This window comes from Chaetomium strumarium (genome assembly GCF_033439665.1).
Source record: "Chaetomium strumarium strain CBS 333.67 chromosome Unknown B0T15scaffold_4, whole genome shotgun sequence".
NCBI lineage: Eukaryota > Fungi > Ascomycota > Sordariomycetes > Sordariales > Chaetomiaceae > Chaetomium > Chaetomium strumarium.
In genome coordinates this window covers 620,063-639,262 of record NW_026944432.1, presented here as the reverse complement: position 1 = coordinate 639,262, position 19,200 = coordinate 620,063, and the positions used below count along the sequence as shown (strand labels likewise).

The 19,200-nt window shown below is 56.4% G+C and overlaps 5 protein-coding genes across 5 annotated transcripts; 3 read left to right on the top strand and 2 right to left on the bottom strand.

Moving 5' to 3' along the window:
• Positions 1 to 251: 251 nt before the first annotated feature.
• On the bottom strand, positions 252 to 1,880 carry B0T15DRAFT_511126 (uncharacterized protein; the record flags this gene model as incomplete). Its single annotated transcript, XM_062867895.1, has 3 exons — positions 252 to 1,019; positions 1,104 to 1,215; positions 1,276 to 1,880. The coding sequence occupies 3 exons, from the start codon at positions 1,878 to 1,880 to the stop codon at positions 252 to 254; spliced, it is 1,485 nt and encodes a 494-aa protein (XP_062720959.1).
• A 439-nt stretch (positions 1,881 to 2,319) lies between these two features.
• On the top strand, positions 2,320 to 3,571 carry B0T15DRAFT_511125 (uncharacterized protein; the record flags this gene model as incomplete). The annotated part of the gene is made up of 4 exons (XM_062867894.1): positions 2,320 to 2,571; positions 2,636 to 2,811; positions 2,894 to 2,919; positions 3,129 to 3,571. 4 exons carry the CDS (start codon positions 2,320 to 2,322, stop codon positions 3,569 to 3,571), a joined length of 897 nt encoding a protein of 298 aa, XP_062720958.1.
• Positions 3,572 to 4,433: 862 nt separating this feature from the next.
• Positions 4,434 to 5,583, top strand: B0T15DRAFT_190636 (S-adenosyl-L-methionine-dependent methyltransferase). Its single transcript, XM_062862436.1, has 2 exons — positions 4,434 to 5,138; positions 5,213 to 5,583. The coding sequence occupies exons 1-2, from the start codon at positions 4,451 to 4,453 to the stop codon at positions 5,386 to 5,388; spliced, it is 864 nt and encodes a 287-aa protein (XP_062720957.1). The 5' UTR covers positions 4,434 to 4,450; the 3' UTR covers positions 5,389 to 5,583.
• B0T15DRAFT_190649 (uncharacterized protein) lies at positions 5,502 to 6,175 on the top strand. The gene is made up of 2 exons (XM_062862437.1): positions 5,502 to 5,875; positions 5,961 to 6,175. The coding sequence occupies exons 1-2, from the start codon at positions 5,779 to 5,781 to the stop codon at positions 6,164 to 6,166; spliced, it is 303 nt and encodes a 100-aa protein (XP_062720956.1). The 5' UTR covers positions 5,502 to 5,778; the 3' UTR covers positions 6,167 to 6,175.
• A 447-nt stretch (positions 6,176 to 6,622) lies between these two features.
• Positions 6,623 to 9,940, bottom strand: B0T15DRAFT_397009 (uncharacterized protein; the record flags this gene model as incomplete). The annotated part of the gene is made up of 1 exon (XM_062864877.1): positions 6,623 to 9,940. The coding sequence occupies one exon, from the start codon at positions 9,938 to 9,940 to the stop codon at positions 6,623 to 6,625; it is 3,318 nt and encodes a 1,105-aa protein (XP_062720955.1).
• Between the last annotated feature and the right edge of the window lie 9,260 nt (positions 9,941 to 19,200).

Below are 19,200 nucleotides of genomic sequence, written 5' to 3'. Positions count from 1 at the left end.
TGTGCACCGAGTACAAACACCAATTTTCGCTGTGGAAAAGGGGCGCAATATTGTCCAAGGTTTTTAAGTAGAGAAAGGCAGTTTGCCCAGCGCCTACACAACCACAAGCTTTCGCTGCGCGTCCTCGGACAGGCCTACCACGTGAAAACCATATACACCGTGGCAGCAATTCAACATCAGTTTAGTGAAAGCCTCTAAAGTCACGAGAAAGCCTGACATTATAAGCCCGTTCAAACCACGCCTGGTTCAGTTTATTTTCCAGCATATCTATACCCCAACACTACATCATCCTCATTCTCTTCCTCTGTCTTTCCCCCTTCTTCCTCCTCCTTCTCCTCCAAGATCTCCTCCTGCTGACGCCCAGCCAGATCGCGCCCAACAACAACCTCTTCCCCATTGGGATCAGGATGGAAGTGAAACACATACTCATCCTCCAATGGGAGCAGGTCAGGGCCTTCCAGCATCACAGTATCCGGCGAGAGCTCGGTGTCGCCCTGCCGCATCCCGTCCACGCCGCTACCTGCAATAGCAGGGGATGGCGTACCTCCGTGCGGAGGCCGCTCAGCGAAGGGATCAGCACTCCGCTGAATCGCGGGGCCCTCACTGCCGGTAACAGCAGGCAGAGGCGGCGCAGGCAGTGCGCTCGACGGAGGCGGCAGCCGTCGCTCAGCCAAGATCTTGGCCTGCAGAGAGCGCTTATGGGCACGCTCCATGGCCTCGATCACACCTTCCCAGCCCTTCGGCGGGTCGTGGGAGTGAATGTTCGATTGTACCCATTTGTAGTTGAGCTCTGCCGGTACACCAAACGCCGGGGCACCGCGAATGTGGAGCTCATTCAGGGCATGGATGGCTGCCTTGACATCGGCCAACGCTACCGGATACGGAGCGAAGGAGTCAGAGGAGGCAGCGGACGGAGTGGCCGAGACTCGGATGTTCTTCTCCATCTCGCGCAACAAGGTGGATATGGGGGGCAGGAGCTTCCCCTGTTCTCTCAACGCCTTGCGCACCTCGGTATGAACCTAGGCACTCGACCGGGTCTGGCGTGGGTGGCGGAATGCAGCGGCTAGATCGTCTAGGAACCTGCCGTCCGTCGGATTCTCAACTGGCCATCGGCGATGGTCGTTGGTCCGCAGCTTGGCCGCGTACTGCAGGACGACAGCGAGCAGCGCGGGCGATCCCTGGAAGAAGGGATGGACGACGAGCAGGAGCAGCTGCCTGCAGAAAGTCTTGCCTCAGATGGATCTGGGCATATCAACCCCGCCGATGGTCACGAACGGGTTGCCGCTCGAGTCGTACTCGAGGTTCCGGTCTTCGAACAGCGCAGGTGGCAGGCAGCGCATAAACCGCGGCACAAGACGCCACATGGTCTCCAATTCCGGTTGACGCCTGTGGCCAGCAAGGAATTGGACGTAGGCGTTCGCCTGCTGGTCTAGCTGGGCAGTATCATCTGCCTGCCAGAGCGGGTCGCTCACCAGCTCTGTCACCCTAGCGTATTCCCCTGCATTGAGCTCCTTGGGGAGTCTCTTGGATGAGAGGGAATGACGCTCTCGGATGTTCCTGAGCCACTCCTCGAGCGCTGAGCACACGGCTGAGGGCAGCTCGGGCACGCGCCTTGGGCCCGGGAGACTGGGCAACGTGAATTCGTCATCGTTGCCCGCATCAGCACCGCTCTCCTCAACGACGCTCTCCTCAGCGCCGCTCTCCTCGCTGCCATCCTCGCTGCCATCCTCGCTGCCGCTCTCATCTCTGATCTCGCGGCGGCAACCCGTGGCAACTGGCCTCGCTCTCGCCTGACGACGAGATGTGGTTTCGCGAGCGTGCCTCTGCGCGCGACTCGCAACGCCCTTCCTCCCCTTGCCCTTTTGCTGTGTGCGTGGCATTTTGGGAGGTTTGGTCTGATGAGGATGGTAGAGGTGGGAAGCTTTTTTTTCTTCTTTTCTTTTTTTTTCTCGCGATGGGCTTTCTGCGAGGTTTGGCTACAGGTGGGCAAAGAAAGAAATAAATCGGCTTTCCAAGTTTTGAGAGTCGGTCAAATTCAAGTACAGAATAAGTCGGTCGAATTCACGATAATAATCTGCCGTGTAGATTTGCTTTCATCACATTAGGTACTTGAGATTTTCCCCCATAGAACTCACTTTGTGCCTGCCTACCAACTTCATTTCCAAATCCTAACTTTTCTTTCTCACACTTGCAACTCGAAGTTACAACGCGTTTCTGGGCTGCAACAAACGAAAAAAAGAAAACGAACAAAAGCTCTTGCATCAAAAGGGACAGAAGTCTACACGCGTTTTCTCTGTCTACTCTGGAGCCGACATAAAGATGAACGGATCTTCGAGCTCTGTTGCTACGGGCGGCGCCGGAAACATCGGCGTTGTTGGCAGTGCAGCAGCCGCCGGTGTTGGTGGTGGTGGTGGAGGCGGCGATGACAATCGTGGTCGCCAGTCCCCGGGGTTAGCGGATGGATATTACCGAGCGGAGACTTCTAACGCCAGCTTCGCCGTATTCAACTACGATTATCGTACGCCTCAAAGCCTTCTCCACGCGCAAGCCAATCTCAAGTGTGAATCAGCTGTTTGTACCGGCGGGGTCCGCGACTGCCGCCTAGCACCGACCGTGGCATGACAATAGATGACAGATCATGATGTGGGAGGAAGATACCTACCAGCGCTACGCCGACAGTTACGAATGTCGAGATACGAAATCTTTGGCTCTGGACACCATCGAACCTCCAGAGCTGGCCAGATGCCGTGAGATCCAGGCGGACGCCTCGGCATACCAGTCGCTCCAGTCCTCTCTCCAGGTCATGGGCTCGTTGGTCCTGAGTCGAACGCCACATTGCGTATCACGATATCGTGTTTACCCGACCGAACCAGCTCAACTGCCCGCTCCATAGAACCTGGCCAAAGTGTGGTAGTAAGTGTAAGTATAACCGAGCCTCTCGTATTGTCTACTACCTCTAGAAACATCAGGTGTAGGCTATGACTTTCAACCCCCGACCCAAGCACAGACGCCACAAAACGAATAAACCAAACCCGACCATCAATACCGACCCAAGCAAACTCGACCTAAGCACAGACGCCACAGGGTCAAAAGACCAAACCCAACAATCAATATCCCAACCCAAAAAGCGAAACCGGAGAGACGAGACGAACGAAGAGACGAGACGGAGAAAAGAGTCCAGAGGAGGGAGTTCGAAAAAGCGAGACCGGGAGACCGAGAGCCGGGAGGGACGACGAGCGAGAGAGCGAAAGCGACCGGCGACCGAAACTCACGACCCTGGGGCGCTGGGGTCCGCTTCGTACATCAGAAGCCGGCCCAAGGCAAACCAGTAAAACAACGCCGCAAGGTGGTCCTCGCCCTGGCAAGCCTCCGCATAGGCGGCCTCGATGTCCGCCCGCAATCGCCGGTTGTCGTACCGGTGCTGGGCGGAGTCCAGGGCCCCGAACGTCAGGGTGGCCACGTGCTCCCAGAGGAGCCGGTCCGTCGGGTCGTCGCCGGCGGCACGAACCAGACGTCTGCGCATCTCGGCGCAGAAGACGATGGACCGGGGCGCACCGGCCAACGACGATGATGCGGGGGGTAGGGGGAGCCTCAGGGGCAGCAACGGGGGGCCGCGAAGGGCGGGCGGAGGCGGAAGCGACAGGGCGCGAAGAAGACAAAGCGTCGTTAGCCATTTTGATTTATTTTTTCTTTTGACTTTTCGTCTTTTTTCCTCGAAGTCGAAGTGTGGTGAAGGAGGAAGAAAGAAAAGCAAAGCACTTGGGAGCTGGCCCGGTATTTATTAGGGAGGACAGGCGATGGAACAACCAGGATGTGTTTCTGCTCCCTCTGAGATCGTCTGATGATAGATGCTGAGTGGCGTCAAGCAGCGCTCGTGAGTTCAGACGGATACAGTCTCGACGTTGAATAGGTGGGATGGGTAGGCTATTACGAAGTAGAGCCCGTTCAGGAGAGATACAGACGCAAGTCATGGTGATGTACTATAACCATCCATGTACCTGAGAGTTCGAACTTCGCACACCCAAAATCTCAAGGAGAACCCAGCTATATAAGGCATCACATAAGTAGCATAGACGATTTTTTTTAAAAAAGGCGAGAAACTGAAATATAGGAATTCGTGAGAGGTTTTGCCCTAGCTATCTTGTTTATATTCTTACACGGCTGGTAGAAATGGGCTCTAGGTGTTGCTAATAAGCGTAGCATCGTCCCTCTGCAATTGCGATACAAATACCGGTTTTCTATTTTCAGTCCTGGTGCCCGGGATGTAAACTTCGATTTGGTCGCGGCAACACGACACTTTGTTACGCCGGTCCGTCGTTACGACCATCTAGCGACCAAAAGGGGTAAGTAAACAAAACAAATCCCGGAGGGTTATGTCACGTGCGTACCTTAGACCACCCACCATTACCTGAGGGTATCCACCAACCACTCACCCCCAACCAACGCGAAAATGACCACCCCGCCACACAACAGCTACGCGCCCGGCCACGACGCGTCCCAAGTAAAGCACCACGAATGGCGCACGGCCGAGAATAGCGCGGCCTACCTGCTGCCACACCTCCAGCGCGCCGTGCAGGCCAAGCCCGACTTGCAACTGCTCGACGTCGGCGCAGGGTCCGGCACCATCTCGGCCTCCCTCGCTAAGTACCTCCTGCCCCGCGGTCACGTGCTGGCGACAGACATATCGGACTCGATCCTCGCCCGCGCCAAAGCGCATGCTGAGGCCCAGGGGCTGGGCGCACAGAATATTTCTTTCCAGAAAGCGGACGTGTTCCACCTCCCCTTCGCGGACGGCGCGTTTGACGTCGTGCATGCGCACCAGGTGCTGTGTCATCTGTCCGATCCGGTGGATGCCATCCGTGAGATGCTCCGGGTCACGAGGCCCCGGGGCGGGCTGCTTGCGCTGCGCGAGTCGGACATGCGCATGTGGTGCGTCTGGCCTGAGATTCTGGCCTTGCTGAAGTTTCATGAGGTGATGGTGGGCACGCTCGTGGCGAATGGCGGGCAGGAGAAGGGCGGGAGGCAGTTGGTTAGTTGGGTTTTGCAGGCTGGGAAAGAGGTAGGGGTTAAGCGGGGGGATGTGGAGGTGAGTTTTGGGGCGTGGTGTTATAGCGATGCTGGGGATCGGAGGGCTTGGGGTGGGTGCGTTCTAGTATTCTCTCGCACCTCATGGTCTGAAAACGGTGAGGTGGATAATGCTGACTGATTGTAGGTGAGGCCATGATCGAGAGGCTGCGCACCGGACAGATGCGAGATAAGGCGCTCGAAATGAGCATTGCTACGGAGGAGGAGATTGAGGGGATGATGAGGGGCTGGGAGGAGTGGATTGAGACGGATGATGCCACGCTGGGCATCATGAATGGGGAGGTCGTGGTAAGGAGGCCATAGCCGGCTGGTCTACACTTGGACGAAGTGGCCGTCGTAGCGGTCATGGTGATTTACTGTCGACTGAACTCACCTTCGCTTTCACCCGGACGGACTCCATGGACTTGCAGTATTCATTATGAAATCCTAGAAAGATGCAACGGATGTCGGCAGGGATGATAGCTGTTGAGAACACAGACAATGGTCAGCATTCCGTCATCAGCACCTTATCCAAGCATTGGCATCGAGATTACTGGCCCGTGACCGACCTACGTCGCCACGCATCCGTCCCCTCATAAAAGCACGACACCAGAAGCCGTTGCTCAGGTTGTCGTCGCTCTTTCAGTTCGTAGTCATCGGCAGCTCGCCTACCAAAACACACCTGAATGCACAAAAGCCGATTTTGACAGCACCATGTGTGTCACATCACCGACCGCGGATCCCCATCCAGTAACGACGAACGTGGGCGTCGGGCAGTGCGCAGGAACAGCAGCGGGAGGGGCCGAGATCCGTATGTCTCCAACCGCGTCTTCTACCATCTCTAACAGTAGCAATCTCCATCCATCAACTAATAACACCAACTTCCCCCCGAACAGATGGCCACGCCCCGCATAAGACTCTCGTCCCGGCCGCGATCGCAGCGGCAGCAGAGGGCGGCGACGACCCCACCGCGTCCTTCGACCTGCTCTTTGCCACGGGCAGCGGCGACTACAAGCCGTGCGAGGATATGCAGATGGTGATGCAGGAGTTTGTGGCGGACCCGGAGCGGCGGGGGTCCGTGGCGCATTTACGGGAGGAATAGGGGGACGACCGTGGTAGTCAAGGACTCGCTGAGTATGAATTCATGACAGAGCATTGCACGAGGGAGGAAGCCGGATTAATTAAGCAGAGCAGAGAAGGGCGTCGCACAGGTCCCTCGCTCGGTCTTTCTGAACTCCGGGATAAGTATATACCTGGCCTACCATAGTTATTTTGCACCGACTCCCAAAAAAGAAATACATACACCACCCGAACCGATACAGCCTTCCCCAAGTCTGTATAATACCTGCGCACAACTAACGCAACCATGCCGAGGGGTATTCATAGTGCCTAGTGCCTAAACCTCAGCCCGCGATTCCCTTCCGGCACACCTGTCCGTGAGTGGTATCATACATACACATCCGATAGTAAGCCCAGTAGTAGTAGTACTAGCAATGAGACGACCGCATGTTTCCCGTCCTTATTGTTCCCTCTCACACCTCTGTGTGTCTGGGATCCCCTAATCCGTCTTGCTCTGATTTCCATATTGGTTGTTCTCCATGTCCGCGTCCTGGCCAGTAGCATCTCTGCTAGGGGCACCGCTACCCCCGCCGCCCAAGAACATCTTTTTGAAATCCGCATTGCTCTTGCCCTTCCCGTCCGCTGCCGCGCCATTAACAGCAGTAGCGGTCTCATCAGACCTCCTCACGAAACCAGGGAGTTTTTTCGGCCCCGACCTGGCGCCAGTTCCCGGGCGTTTGATCAGCAAGGGTGGGGGCGGCATCAGCTCAGCCGCACTCGCACCAGACTTGGCACCCTCAGCCTTCTTGCCGTACGTCCCTGCGGGTCCGGGCGGCCCGGGCTTGTCGATGCGGTCGACCCTCTTCTCCCCCTTGGACTTGAACAGCTCAGCCACCGTGCCGGTACGCAACTTCCGCCTCCCCAACCCGCCGCCGACATCCACCTCAACCCCGTCGATGGCCAGCGCAGCCTTGCCCGCGGCAGTAGCGTTGGCAAACTCGAGCACGGCCCCGCCGTGGGTCGGGTGCAGCACCAGCTTCACAACGTCCCTGTCCACGCCGGCCGTGGAGGCGAGGGCGCTGCGCAGCCGGGCGTCGTTCATCGTGTCGGGCACGTTCAGCACGGCGATGCTGCGGGCGGCAATCTCGGCTCGCGAGGGATTCGAGCTCGAGTTGGACTCCGAAGGCGCCGGGGATGATCCGGCCTCGGACGGCGTGGAGGCCCCGTCAGCGGTCCGGATGGTGGCGGTGACTTTGTGCGACGGGGGCCGCGAGAGCTCGACCTTGATCGGGTGGTTGCCGAAGATGAGCTTGTCGAGGGTCCGGATGGCTTCCTGTGCGCCGTCCTTGGTCTCCATCACCACAAACGCCGTGCCGTGGGACACGCCGGCCATGTTGCGCGGCACGCGGACGCTCACGACACGGCCAGCCTTGGCGAAGAGATCGCGCACGTCGTCCTCGGAGGTCCCTCGTGGCAGGTTGAGGACGTGCAGCTCGCGCTCCTCGGCTTGCGCACCGTGGCGCTGCTGGCGGGCCATCGGGTCGGAGAACTTGGCTTGGAGCTTAAACTTGCCGTACTCGAGCGGCTTGCCGTCGAGCTTGGTGGCGGCGGCGGCACCGGCGCGGTCGCGGAAGGTCACGTAGCAGAACCGGCGCTTGGTGTTGTACTTGAGGCTGGGAAAGCGGATGCTGTAGATCTCGCCGCAGTTCTTGAACAGGTCCCGGAGATACTGCTCGTCCGCCTCGGGCGGGTAGTTCGTGACAAAGAGCGTGCAGTCGGTGGCGGCAGCGACCTGGACGACATGGTCGCCGAAATACTTGCCGTCGCGCAGCAGTGCCGATCGGGCGTCGTCCGGCGTGCGAAACTCGACCAGTGCAATCGCCGCATCGTCCCGTTTCTGCAGGTCGATGTTGTTGATGTGCCCGTACTCGCGGAAGAACTGCTTCAGCTTGGTCTGCGTCGCATCTTTGGGCAGGCTGGTCACCCACACCGACGTGTTCTCCCGGTCCCGCTTCAACTCGTCGCTGTGCGTCTCGCTCTTAGCGCGTTTGCTGTTGCCGCTATCGTCGTCGCCCGGTGTCTCCGAGCGCTTTCGCTTCGACCCGGGCGAGGAGTTTGCATCGGGCGCGTCCGGCATGGACTGGTCCACCACGGTCGCCGCCTGTGCCTGAGCCTGCTGAGCCTGCTGAGCCTGCTGAGCCGCCACCTGCGCCGCCTGCGCAGCTTCCCGCTCACGGCGCTTGGCCACGCCCTTGCGGGTTTTGTAGATGGTGTCCTGAGCCTCGCGCAGCGTCTCCGCCAGCTCGTAGTCGTTGCAGTGCTTGAGATAGACCTCCATGAGGCGCTCCGGCCAATCCACGGTGCGGATCTTGAGCGCGCGGGTGAACACCTGCGTGGCAAATGTCGGCACGCGCAAGCCCTGCGTGAGGGTGGCCGGTGTCGGGCTCCGCGTCTTGCTTCTTACCGTGGCGAAGACCATCATCTCCCACAGGTACCAATTAAGCCAGAAGTCGTAGCTGTTCGCGTGCAGATCCACACGGGATAGCTGCTCCCACACGGCGCGCGCACCCTCGATATCGTCCTTCTTCTCCGTCAGAAACTGGATCAAAATCTTCTCAAGCCGGTAGTCGGGGTCACCCTGGTACGCCTCGCCGTACTTGCGCTTGCCCCAGTGCTTAACATCCTCTAGCGCCGACGGCAGGCCGACCTCGGCCACGTCCACAGCCTCCTCGGTCGCATTGGGGTTCATAGCCGAGCGCTTCAGGTAGCTGCACCAGGCCGAGTACATGTCGAGCACGCTGGCCATGCCGTTCTTGTCCAGCTGCGCGCTGTCGGTGGCGGCGTGCTTGATGCGCTCGATGTCGGTGAACGACAGGCCGGCTTCTTCGGCCGTCAGGATGTACCTCGCCCAGAGGACGCCGGACCACGGGATGTGGCGCACGGCGCGCTGGAGCGTGTCGAGCATGTTGGGCACCAAGCGGGCGGGGATAACGGACCGGCCGGCCTTGATGTCTGTGTGACTCGTGGAGATCAGCACGATGAAGTTGAGCCAGGTGTCCTCGTCCGAGGCCAGCACGCCGGTCAGGGCGCGCGAGAACAGGCCGAGGCAGATCTGGTAGTTGACCAGGACGTCCCGCGCGTCCTTTTTTGACTTGACGAGGCGGATCTCGAAATCCATGTACTCGGACATGATCGCGCGCACCGCGCCGGCATCGCGCGCCCGAGCCGCGTGGGCGAGCTTCGTCTCCCACGGGTCGCGCAGGTCGTAGAGCCGCCTCGCGTCCCGCGCGTTCTTCGTCACCTGCTGCATCTCGCTCTCGTAGGCATACCGGTTGTATTCGGACAGGAAGCTCGAGAACATCTGCGACGTGGTCTTCCAGGTCGCGTGGGGCACGGCGAGCCGGTTCTTGAAGAGATGCGTGATCCGACGCACGCCGGCCTCGGTCGCGGTGCGCCGCAGCAGCTCCATCTCGAGCGACACCCAGCGGTTCCACAGCTCATGGCTGTCCGAGAGGCGGTACTGCACAGCCTCGTAGCCGGTCTGCCAGAGGTTGAGGGCCGCATCGAGCGTGAAGGTCTCGCGGCCAATGTGCTGCTCGTCGTGGGGCCAGCCGGCGTCGCTGCCGGGCTGGCAGTCGATGTAGAGCGACCAGAAGTACTCGCAGTACGCCATCCACACCTTGAGGCTGCCGGGCTCGGCGAGCGTGGCGCGTCGGAACGTCTCGACGACGCGCACGCGGGCTTCGAGGTCGGTGGCCTCGCGGAGCTGGTGGTCGACATACTCGACCCAATTGTCCTCCCCCACCGGGTTCGCCATTTTCCCAGCGTCGTATGTCAGTGGCGTCGAGGCATCGGATGTCGACGGCGATGTCGATTGTTGCTTGTGCTGCCGATGTCGGTCGTCGATGTCGAAGTATGCACAAAACTCGCAACGACACAACTAGCGCAGATGGATCGGTAGGAAAGACGTGAGGGTGTCACCTGGTCTGGAACGTGGACTGCAGGTGACGAGAGCTCGGAGCAGCAGCTGCGAAATAGCCGAGTCTGGAACTTTTCGCTTGGCTGGGCGTATGCCTTACCTTACCTAAGGCTGAGCGGGGTGTGCTGCCGCCCACCTTGATCCAGCGTGACCAGAACGCCTGTCGGCCCGCGACGCTTTTTCTAGGTTGCGGGTGGTTGTTGGGCGACCCCGGCCGGGCAACTGCTAGAAATACGAAATCCGTGACCCCGTGAGATTCGGCACGTTAAAACTCCGCTTTATACTGCCGTGTACCAAGCGCAGGCCTTTTAGGTTACCGAAGAAGCAGGAATTTGTCGTATACTCGACGCAAAGCAGCTATCTTGTGTCGACAGGAAGCATTCAGTCTTCCGTCACTATTTCCGGTGGGTGCGCTTGTCATGGATTGTCTCAGGTTCTGATTGCCGCAGCCCTCGTTCTCCGTTCGTCTTTCCTCGCTCGGCCTGTCAATCTTCCAAAACCACCCGTAGAAGGCGCTCTATTGTTGATCAGCGTCGCGCGATTGGGGAAAGAACTGCAGACAGGCGGGCAGGTTGATTACCAAACCTTCGGTGCTGGCTCGATTCCTCTCCTTTCCGTCCCGCCGTGATGTCCTCCCAGGATCTGTCTTTTGGTAGTGGAACCCCGTGCCAGAGGCTTGAGAAATCGCCAAGCCCTGGCTCTGCCGATCCCACTGATCTTCCAACCGTCAGCCAATAGCAGCCGGGGCTCCCTCATTCCCGCAGGACCCTGACCACAGCGCGAAACGACGCTGCCTTGACGGCGTCGCTCGATTTTGACTCAAAATCGCCAGCGCGCACACCCACCTCGGCGCGGAAAATTCTCGCTTGGATCCCATCCCATTCTTCGCCCAAAACAACGACGCCCAACCACGCCTCACCGCGGGTTTGGCCTAGAGGTGACCGATGACGTAGTGGTGCATCCCACGGCAGCGGTGGAATGCCGTCATATCCGATGACTGGCGGGCCTAGGCCCAGCCTCCCCACCTTCGAGAGCGCTTTGGCGAATGTCGCGTCACCTCATCCCGGTGAAGGAAGGTGGATCAGCACGGGATAGCGACTCCTTGTCGCGATTCAGATGCAACGTGACCGACGCACCGCTCATCCCCGTCGCTACAAAACCTACCAGCTTATAGGGTTCACCACAGCAGCTTCGCGCATATAGTTCTGGCCTATGCTAACCCTCCATCTTGAATCTAACTCAACTAGTCGCTCTTTCGCCATCTGTACATTACTGCCGGTGGTGTTCTCAAGTCGCCCGACCTCCACAGCGAAGCCCCTCAAACGAAGCGTCGAACAGCAAACACGTGCGCGACGCTCGGAGGTCCAAGAGGCAGCAAACAAGTGTTTGTTGGCCACGACTCCACAGGTCTTGTTTTCTGTGGTCAACTGCTAAGGCTGAAACATGCAGGGTTGGCTCTTCACGGACATCTGTTGGTAACGGCAACTTGCAGTGTCCGAGTCCGAGTCGTCGCCCTGGCCCATCGCTTTCACATGCATGATAGAGCAAACATGAACACAAGACCCGCGCAGTGAGAAGCAAGAAGCAAGCAATACGGGAGGGACGGAGAAGGGAAAGAGAACCACGGTATGCGGTAGATTTGACAGCCGCTGTTTTGGGCTCGCCGGGCGGTGCATCGGCTGAAGACGAGGGGCCAAAGGAACAATACTGACGACTATCACACGCCCTCAGAAAGATAGTAGAATAAAGCATTGAGTGGTATCTAACAACGCTCCAAGACCGCATCTAGCAATGTAACTGCTACCTTGCTACTATGCCTCCTGATAATTCAATCTTGTCCGGGTACGGCCTCTATATAATCGACCTTTCTACAGTCAATATTCAAACTTATAACTTGGCCGCGTAAAGGTAACGTATCTTATAAGCGAGCCGGCCATATAAGCGAGCCGGCCACTCTCCACTACACTACCAACAATATCCTCAATCACAAAACAACAACACTAGGAACTAACAATAATTACATCAGAAACAGATGAATCAGACCCTTCTGCACCCTCCTGGCAAGTGCGGGCATTATGGCCAGGCTTGCCGCACACACCATAGCACTGAACCTTCGTACGACCCCCCCTAGCACCACTACCATCCAGCTGTATTTCTTACATTGCCTCCCCACCTACAGCCCCCTAGCCTACTACCTCCTGTGCCTCCTGCACAGTAAGTGATCCTCCAAGCCGCATACGTATTTTTTTGGCTCTCTGGCGCTTGTTTAGCGCCTCGTTAGCCTTGCGGAGCGAAGACACCTCTGCCTAAAGGAGGGCCACCTAGTGTATTATAGCCATTGTACCCTTGGTAAGCTAGTCTATAGCAGCTAACATCGAAGTCGGGGAGCTATTTTGATGGTTGGCAATGCGAGTCTTGATAAGCGTTGACTGTGACTCGGCTTCTTAAGGGTTATATGGTGTCTGGAAGACCTAAGATTATATAGTGCCCGGCCGTGAGGTTGGGGGTGTTAGTATATAAAGCTTAATATCTAGCTTCGAAAGCACCTTCTCTAGATTATATGGCATAAGGCCAGCCCCTGTAAAACCGCCCTATATATTCCTCTTAGTGATAGAAGTAAAGAAGGCTATACAAAAGGTACAAAGAAACTCGAGCTTGCTTATATAGTTAATATACGCATGTACTAAGTCCTCGATCTAGCGACCGTACACCTGCTTTAACGGTGTCACGATTTGACCACATGCAGTGACCCGGTGGGGCGGACAAGGGTGTATCCGCAGCCAATCATTGTACACAGGGACATGCAAGAGCGCTCGCAGCGCTGATGAGCATATGTAAGAGCGCCCGCTCACCAGGTGAGCGGACGAGCAGAATCACCTAGGCTCACTGGTGAGCCATGGTGAGCGGACCAAAACCAGCTAGTATAGTCATTCATTCTGGAGGACTCTGGGAGTTCTCCAGTGAGCAATACAAGCAGTAAGGTAGCCCTACATTACTGTGCAGACATTGCGACTTGCATTGTTGTGAACCTTTTGGCTTCACCGAGACCTACAGTCCGACCAGCAGTACCTTCGACCGGCGAACCCTTTCAGAGGCAGGACTGCCTGTGGTTTCGTCACACGTTGCTCACTCCCTTTGACTCTGTCACGGTTCAGATCGAAGGTACCACCGACCATCATGGCGCCCCAGACACCTAGCACCCCGGAATCCCAGAGCCAGGCCGCAACCATGCGACAGATGCAGCAGGCTCTCGAGACTCTCAACGCCAAAATCGCCCAGCTTGAGGCCGAAAACGGCCATATGCAACAGCTCGTCAACGAGGCCTACAACGGCAAGCCCAAGGACAAAGCCAAACTCGAAGCACCCCCCAAGTACGGAGGCGACAAAGAAGGACTCGCTGGATTCCTTACATCCATGAGGGCCTACCTCAAGTACTACCCGGACAAGTTTGCGGACGAATCCGCCAAAGTCATGTTCATCTCCTCGCGGCTCGAGGGGAAGGCACTTCGATGGTTTGAACCCACCCTTAAGGATTGGCTAACCAACAGTGCGGACGCTCAGGACGATTTCACCATTGAAATTTTCAAATCATACGACAAATTTGAACAGGAAATCCAGAAGGTGTTCGGAGACCATGATGAGAAGCTCCACGCGCAGGAGCGACTCGCACGCCTGAGGCAGACAAAGTCGGCGGCTGCCTACGCCATGCAGTTCCGCCAGGATTCACTTCGGTGCGAGATCAATGACGAAGGTCTTATGCAGTTGTTCTACGATGGCTTGAAGGAAGAAGTCAAGGATGAACTGTATCAAAAGGACCGACCCGACACGCTTGACGAATATATCGCCATGGCTATCCGCATTGACGACCGGATTTATGCCAGGCGCCAGCAGCGCAAGGGACGCGGAACGCAGCCTACATTCGTCAAGGCAAACGACAAAAAGAAGCGACAGTACCCCAGCACGTCGCATGGCACCCACGCTGGTCCAATGGACGTGGACGCCACCCAGCGTGAGGATAAAGGACGGAAGGACAAGTCCCAGGCCACCTGTTTCAATTGCGGCAAGAAAGGGCACTTCAAGCGGGAGTGCCGCAGCAAGAAGAACTGGAAGCAGGTGCCCGGCAAGGAAAATGCCACGATCGACAAGTCAACCCGCGTGGTTGAAGTGGCTGCGGCAAGCTACACCGAGGATGACTTCGACGACGCAGTTGACCGAGGCATGGCTGAAGGAAGCATCGATGACTCCTCTCGGTCAGGAAGCAATAGCCCCCACGTTACGTTCGAAGAACCCATCACAGGCTACGACATTGCCGCCGCCGCAGCATCACAACTCGCAGAAGGTTGGGGATTCCAGTTGACCCAGAATGAAGAAGGTCAATGGAGGACACGACAATCGGACAACGAACCCGTTGGCCCGAACCCCATCTTTCTCGCCCAGCGCCTTCAGGAGGCTGAAGAGGAACAAGCCGAGCTTCGAACAATTACCCGAAGACTCGCAGAAGAAAAGGCTCAGGCCATGAGCCAACTAGAATTCGTCAAGGCCAAGTTGGTCAGGGTCCAGGAAGAGCACCACTCGAACTTGTGGGATGGACCAGCACAGGACCTAAGCCAGGGCAGGGGGAATAATGGAATCAAGAACCCCGAGGCTGAATACCAGAAGGCCCAGAACCAGCGAAGACTCAAGGGGCAGGAACCACAAGATTGGGACACTTTTTGGAATAAGAAGCCGTACAACGGCGTCGGGGACAGCAACGCGGTACGCATCTGGATTGGATTCGGCCCGCGCTACGAACCCCACGAACAAGACGCACTTCGACTCCAACCCCAGCGATACGACCACGTCTACGTCCCATGGTTCCAGTGCATCGCGCACGAATGCCGATACCATTTTCGATCAAAATTCGACAACGACTTTTGGCCCGACAGGCCTACCGACCAAAACGGAGAACCTCGACCAGTCCCGTGGGTTTGGGACGCAGGGACCGGCGCCGACCAGTCCCTATGGAAGGTCGAAAGGACCAACGCATACGACAGAATCAGGGTGACACCGCGAAGAACCCAGCCAGAAGACTGCCAGCGGTGGCCCAATAGCACTCGACAGTGCAAGAGCCAGGATTGCTTAATCCATATGCAAGCGAAGCTCCAAGAACATCACGAACGCAAGACACATACACGAAGATGGATGACGCCTCGCGAACGACGAGAGGAAGGAAGAAGAGCCAACGAAATTCGACAATTATTCGAAGAACTCCCGAGACTTGGACCGCAGGACGGCAACCAAGAGGCACAGGAGGATGGGGACGCCTATCCAGACGCCAGGACGGAGTTGGGAAACGGCTCAGGGCCCTCCGAGGGGCCCGGAAACCACTAAATCCATCACAACAACGACAGATCCGCGGGTGCAGGAAGAACCACGCAAGGAAAAGGATCTACGACCTCCCAGCGAGCAAAAAGGAAGCCGCTGCGATTCAGAACGACAAGCCCGATGACAGAATCTGGGTTATGGCATACTGGAAAGGATTCCAAACATTGGCACTGGTAGATGGAGGATCTCAGGTCGACCTCATCTCGCCAACACTTGTCAATCGACTTAGGATCCCGTGGAGGATCAAGAAGAAACAGCACATCGTTAAAGGACCATTCGACACCCAATGGGTACGACGGGAAACGGAACCACTTGAGATCACGGTGGAAGGGAAAACCACCAGAGTGGTGTTTGACATTGTTGAAATGGGGCCTAAGAAGGACATGATTCTAGGACGCCCATGGCATCGAGACTACGACCCAGACATCAGTTGGAAGGGAGGTGGCCACCTACGACCTCGGGAACAGAGGCCGTATCCGACCAACGAGATGGAAAGCGCAGACGACGGATCGCAGCAGGGAAGATCGCCCCGGAAGGCGGCCCCTATGGATCCACCGCAAGAGACGGACAGTGCCAGGCAGCGCACTACGGACTCAGGAAGAGGCGGCAGTCACCAGGAAGAACAGCGGGAATCGGCAAGACCAGGCCAGAGACGACGCCACTTGCGACGATGCCCTCGCACGGCTCAGAGAGACACAGACGACATCGAAATCGCTGTCATCTCAATCGATGAGACCGGAGAATTTGAATTCCAGGATTGGGTCACCTGGAGGGAAGCGGCCAGTATCACGGCCGGAGACAAGTTCTCGTACTACCGGAGTACAGAGAAGAACGCGGAAACGGGCAAAATCCCAGCGGAATACCAAGGACACCCGGCGTTCGAAGCAAAGCATCTTAAGGGGCTACCAGACCATGGACCTTGGGATCACGAAATCAAGCTCAAGGAAGGAGCCCAGTTGAAGTTCTTCAAGGTGTACCACACCAACGAAAAACAAGATGCTGAGTTAAGGAGATATCTTGAGGAGAATCTCAAGATAGGGCACATCAGACCATCAACATCACCGGCGGGCTACCCAGTCCTATTTGTTCCAAAGAAGGATGGGAAGCTTCGGATGTGTGTGGACTACCGACAGCTGAACGGAGAGACAGTAAAGAACCGGTATCCCTTGCCACTCATCTCGCGGCTTCGAGACCAGTTGGCAGGCGCCCGTTACTTTACTCGCCTCGACCTTCCAACAGCGTACGCCCATATTCGCATCAAGGAAGGGGATGAATGGAAGACAGCGTTTCGCACTCCCTACGGCCATTACGAGTATCTTGTAATGCCCTTCGGATTGACGAACGCACCAGCGACCTTCCAGGCGGTCGTTGACCATGCGATCCGCCCATTCCTCGACCGATTCGCGGTCTGCTACCTAGATGATATCCTCATCTTCTCCAAGACACTCGAGGAACATAAGAAACACGTAAAGGCAGTGCTGGATGCACTCCACGAACACAAGTTGTCAGTCAACAAGGACAAGAGCGAATTCCACGTTACGAAAACAGTATTTCTTGGATACGAAATTTCGCCTGGCAGAATCAGGATGGAGCCAGCGAAGATTGAAGCGATCAAAACATGGCCACGACCAACAACGACGACAGAAGTGCGAGGATTCATCGGATTCGCCAACTTCTACCGAATGTTCATCAGGAACTTTGGCGACCTTGCACGACCATTGCACGAACTCACGAAGAAAGACATCGAGTTCCGGTGGGAAGCCGAGCACGAGCAAGCATTTCAGAAGATCCGCGATGCGATCATCGCCGACCCAGTGCTCTGGTTACCAGACCCACGAAAGCCATTTGAGGTGGAGACCGACGCATCCGATTATGCGATCGGGGGACAGCTAGGTCAGCGCGACGAACATGGGAAGTTACACCCAGTTGCATTCTTTTCAAAGAAGCTCGAAGGACCACGGCTCAACTACCCAATCCACGACAAAGAATTGCTAGCCATCATCGAGGCTTTTCAAGAATGGAGACCATACCTCAGCGGCACAACTCACGAAGTTCAGGTCTATACAGACCACAAGAACTTGCGATACTTCACCACCACGAAGGTGTTGAACGGACGACAAACTCGATGGGCAGAGTTCCTTTCAGAATTCAACTTCAAGATCAATTATAAGAAAGGCTCGGAGAACGCGCGAGCAGATGCATTAAGCAGAAGGCCAGATCACTTCAGAAATAGCCAACCAGAAGCCTCGCCACCATTACTTCAACAACAGCCAGACGGTTCTTTACGGCACGCTCCCCAACCGATGGAAGATCCCGACGACGATACGCTTCCACAACAGGGCGAAGATCCCGACTTACAACCTCTGCAACCGTTTGAAGAATGTTGCGCAGTCTTCAGGGAAAAACGGCTAGGAAAAGACTTCCAGGACCGGAAGAGGAACGACGCAGACGATAAGGCAGGCATCTCTTGGAGAGATGGAGCGTTGTGGTACAACGGCAAGGCCTACGTCGCACCACAGGATCAAACAGAACTGATCAAGACACTTCACGAGTCGAAGCTCGGAGGACACATGGGAATTGCCAAAACCATCGCCAAGGTTCGGCAACACTACGACTTCCCAGGACTCAGGACTAGAGTCAAGACTGTTGTGCAGGAATGCGACCTCTGCAATCGAAGCAAGTCGGCACGGCACAAACCATACGGGCTCTTAGAACCATTGCCAGTTGCAGAACGACCATGGAGTTCGGTGACGATGGACTTTATCACCAAACTACCGCTTTCAAAAGATTCGACTACCGGAACGAAGTACGACAGCATCCTCACTGTGGTCGACCGACTTACCAAGTGGAGCTACTTTTTCCCGTACAGAGAATCATGGTCAGCAGAGCAACTTGCGGATACGATCTACCGGCACATCGCAGCAGTTCATGGATGGCCGGAAGAATGGATCACAGACCGAGACACCAAATTCGCATCAAAGTTTTGGCAAGCGCTTACGAAGCGTTTGGGCACGAAGAGCAAGCTTTCAACAGCATACCACCCGCAGACAGATGGCCAGACAGAAAGGCTCAACCAGATCGTCGAACAATACCTTAGAACGTTCGTCAACTTCCAACAGGACGACTGGGTTGACCTATTGCCAGCGGCACAGCTCGCATACAATACAACGCCAACGGAGACAACAAAAGTCACTCCGTTCTTCGCGAATTTTGGTTACGAAGCAGATTTACGCCAGGGACCAGATGTTGCGGTACCCAGGGCAAAAGTCAAGGCAGAAAAGATGCACGCGTTGCACGCGATGCTAAAAGAAGAACTCGAGTTCGTTAGACTCAGGATGAAGAAGTACTACGACAAGCATCGGCTCGAGGGACCTCGCCTTGAGAGAGGAGACATGGTCTACCTCATTTCCCGAAATTTGAAAACGAAACGGCCAAGCCAGAAACTCGACTTCAGGAAGATTGGACCGTTCAAGATTGACGCAAAAATCTCGACATCCAACTACCGACTTTCGTTACCATCAACGATGAAGTTACGCACCAACGTCTTCCACATCTCGCTCCTCGAACCAGCACCCGAGAACGCACGGGCTGCGAAGGACATTGAAGCCAAGGACGAAGAAGAAGAATGGGACGTTGAGGAGATCTTGGATTCACGAATAGCCAACGGAAGGCTAGAATACTTGATCAAATGGCTCGACTTCGGACCGGAAGACAACTCATGGGAACCGGCAGAG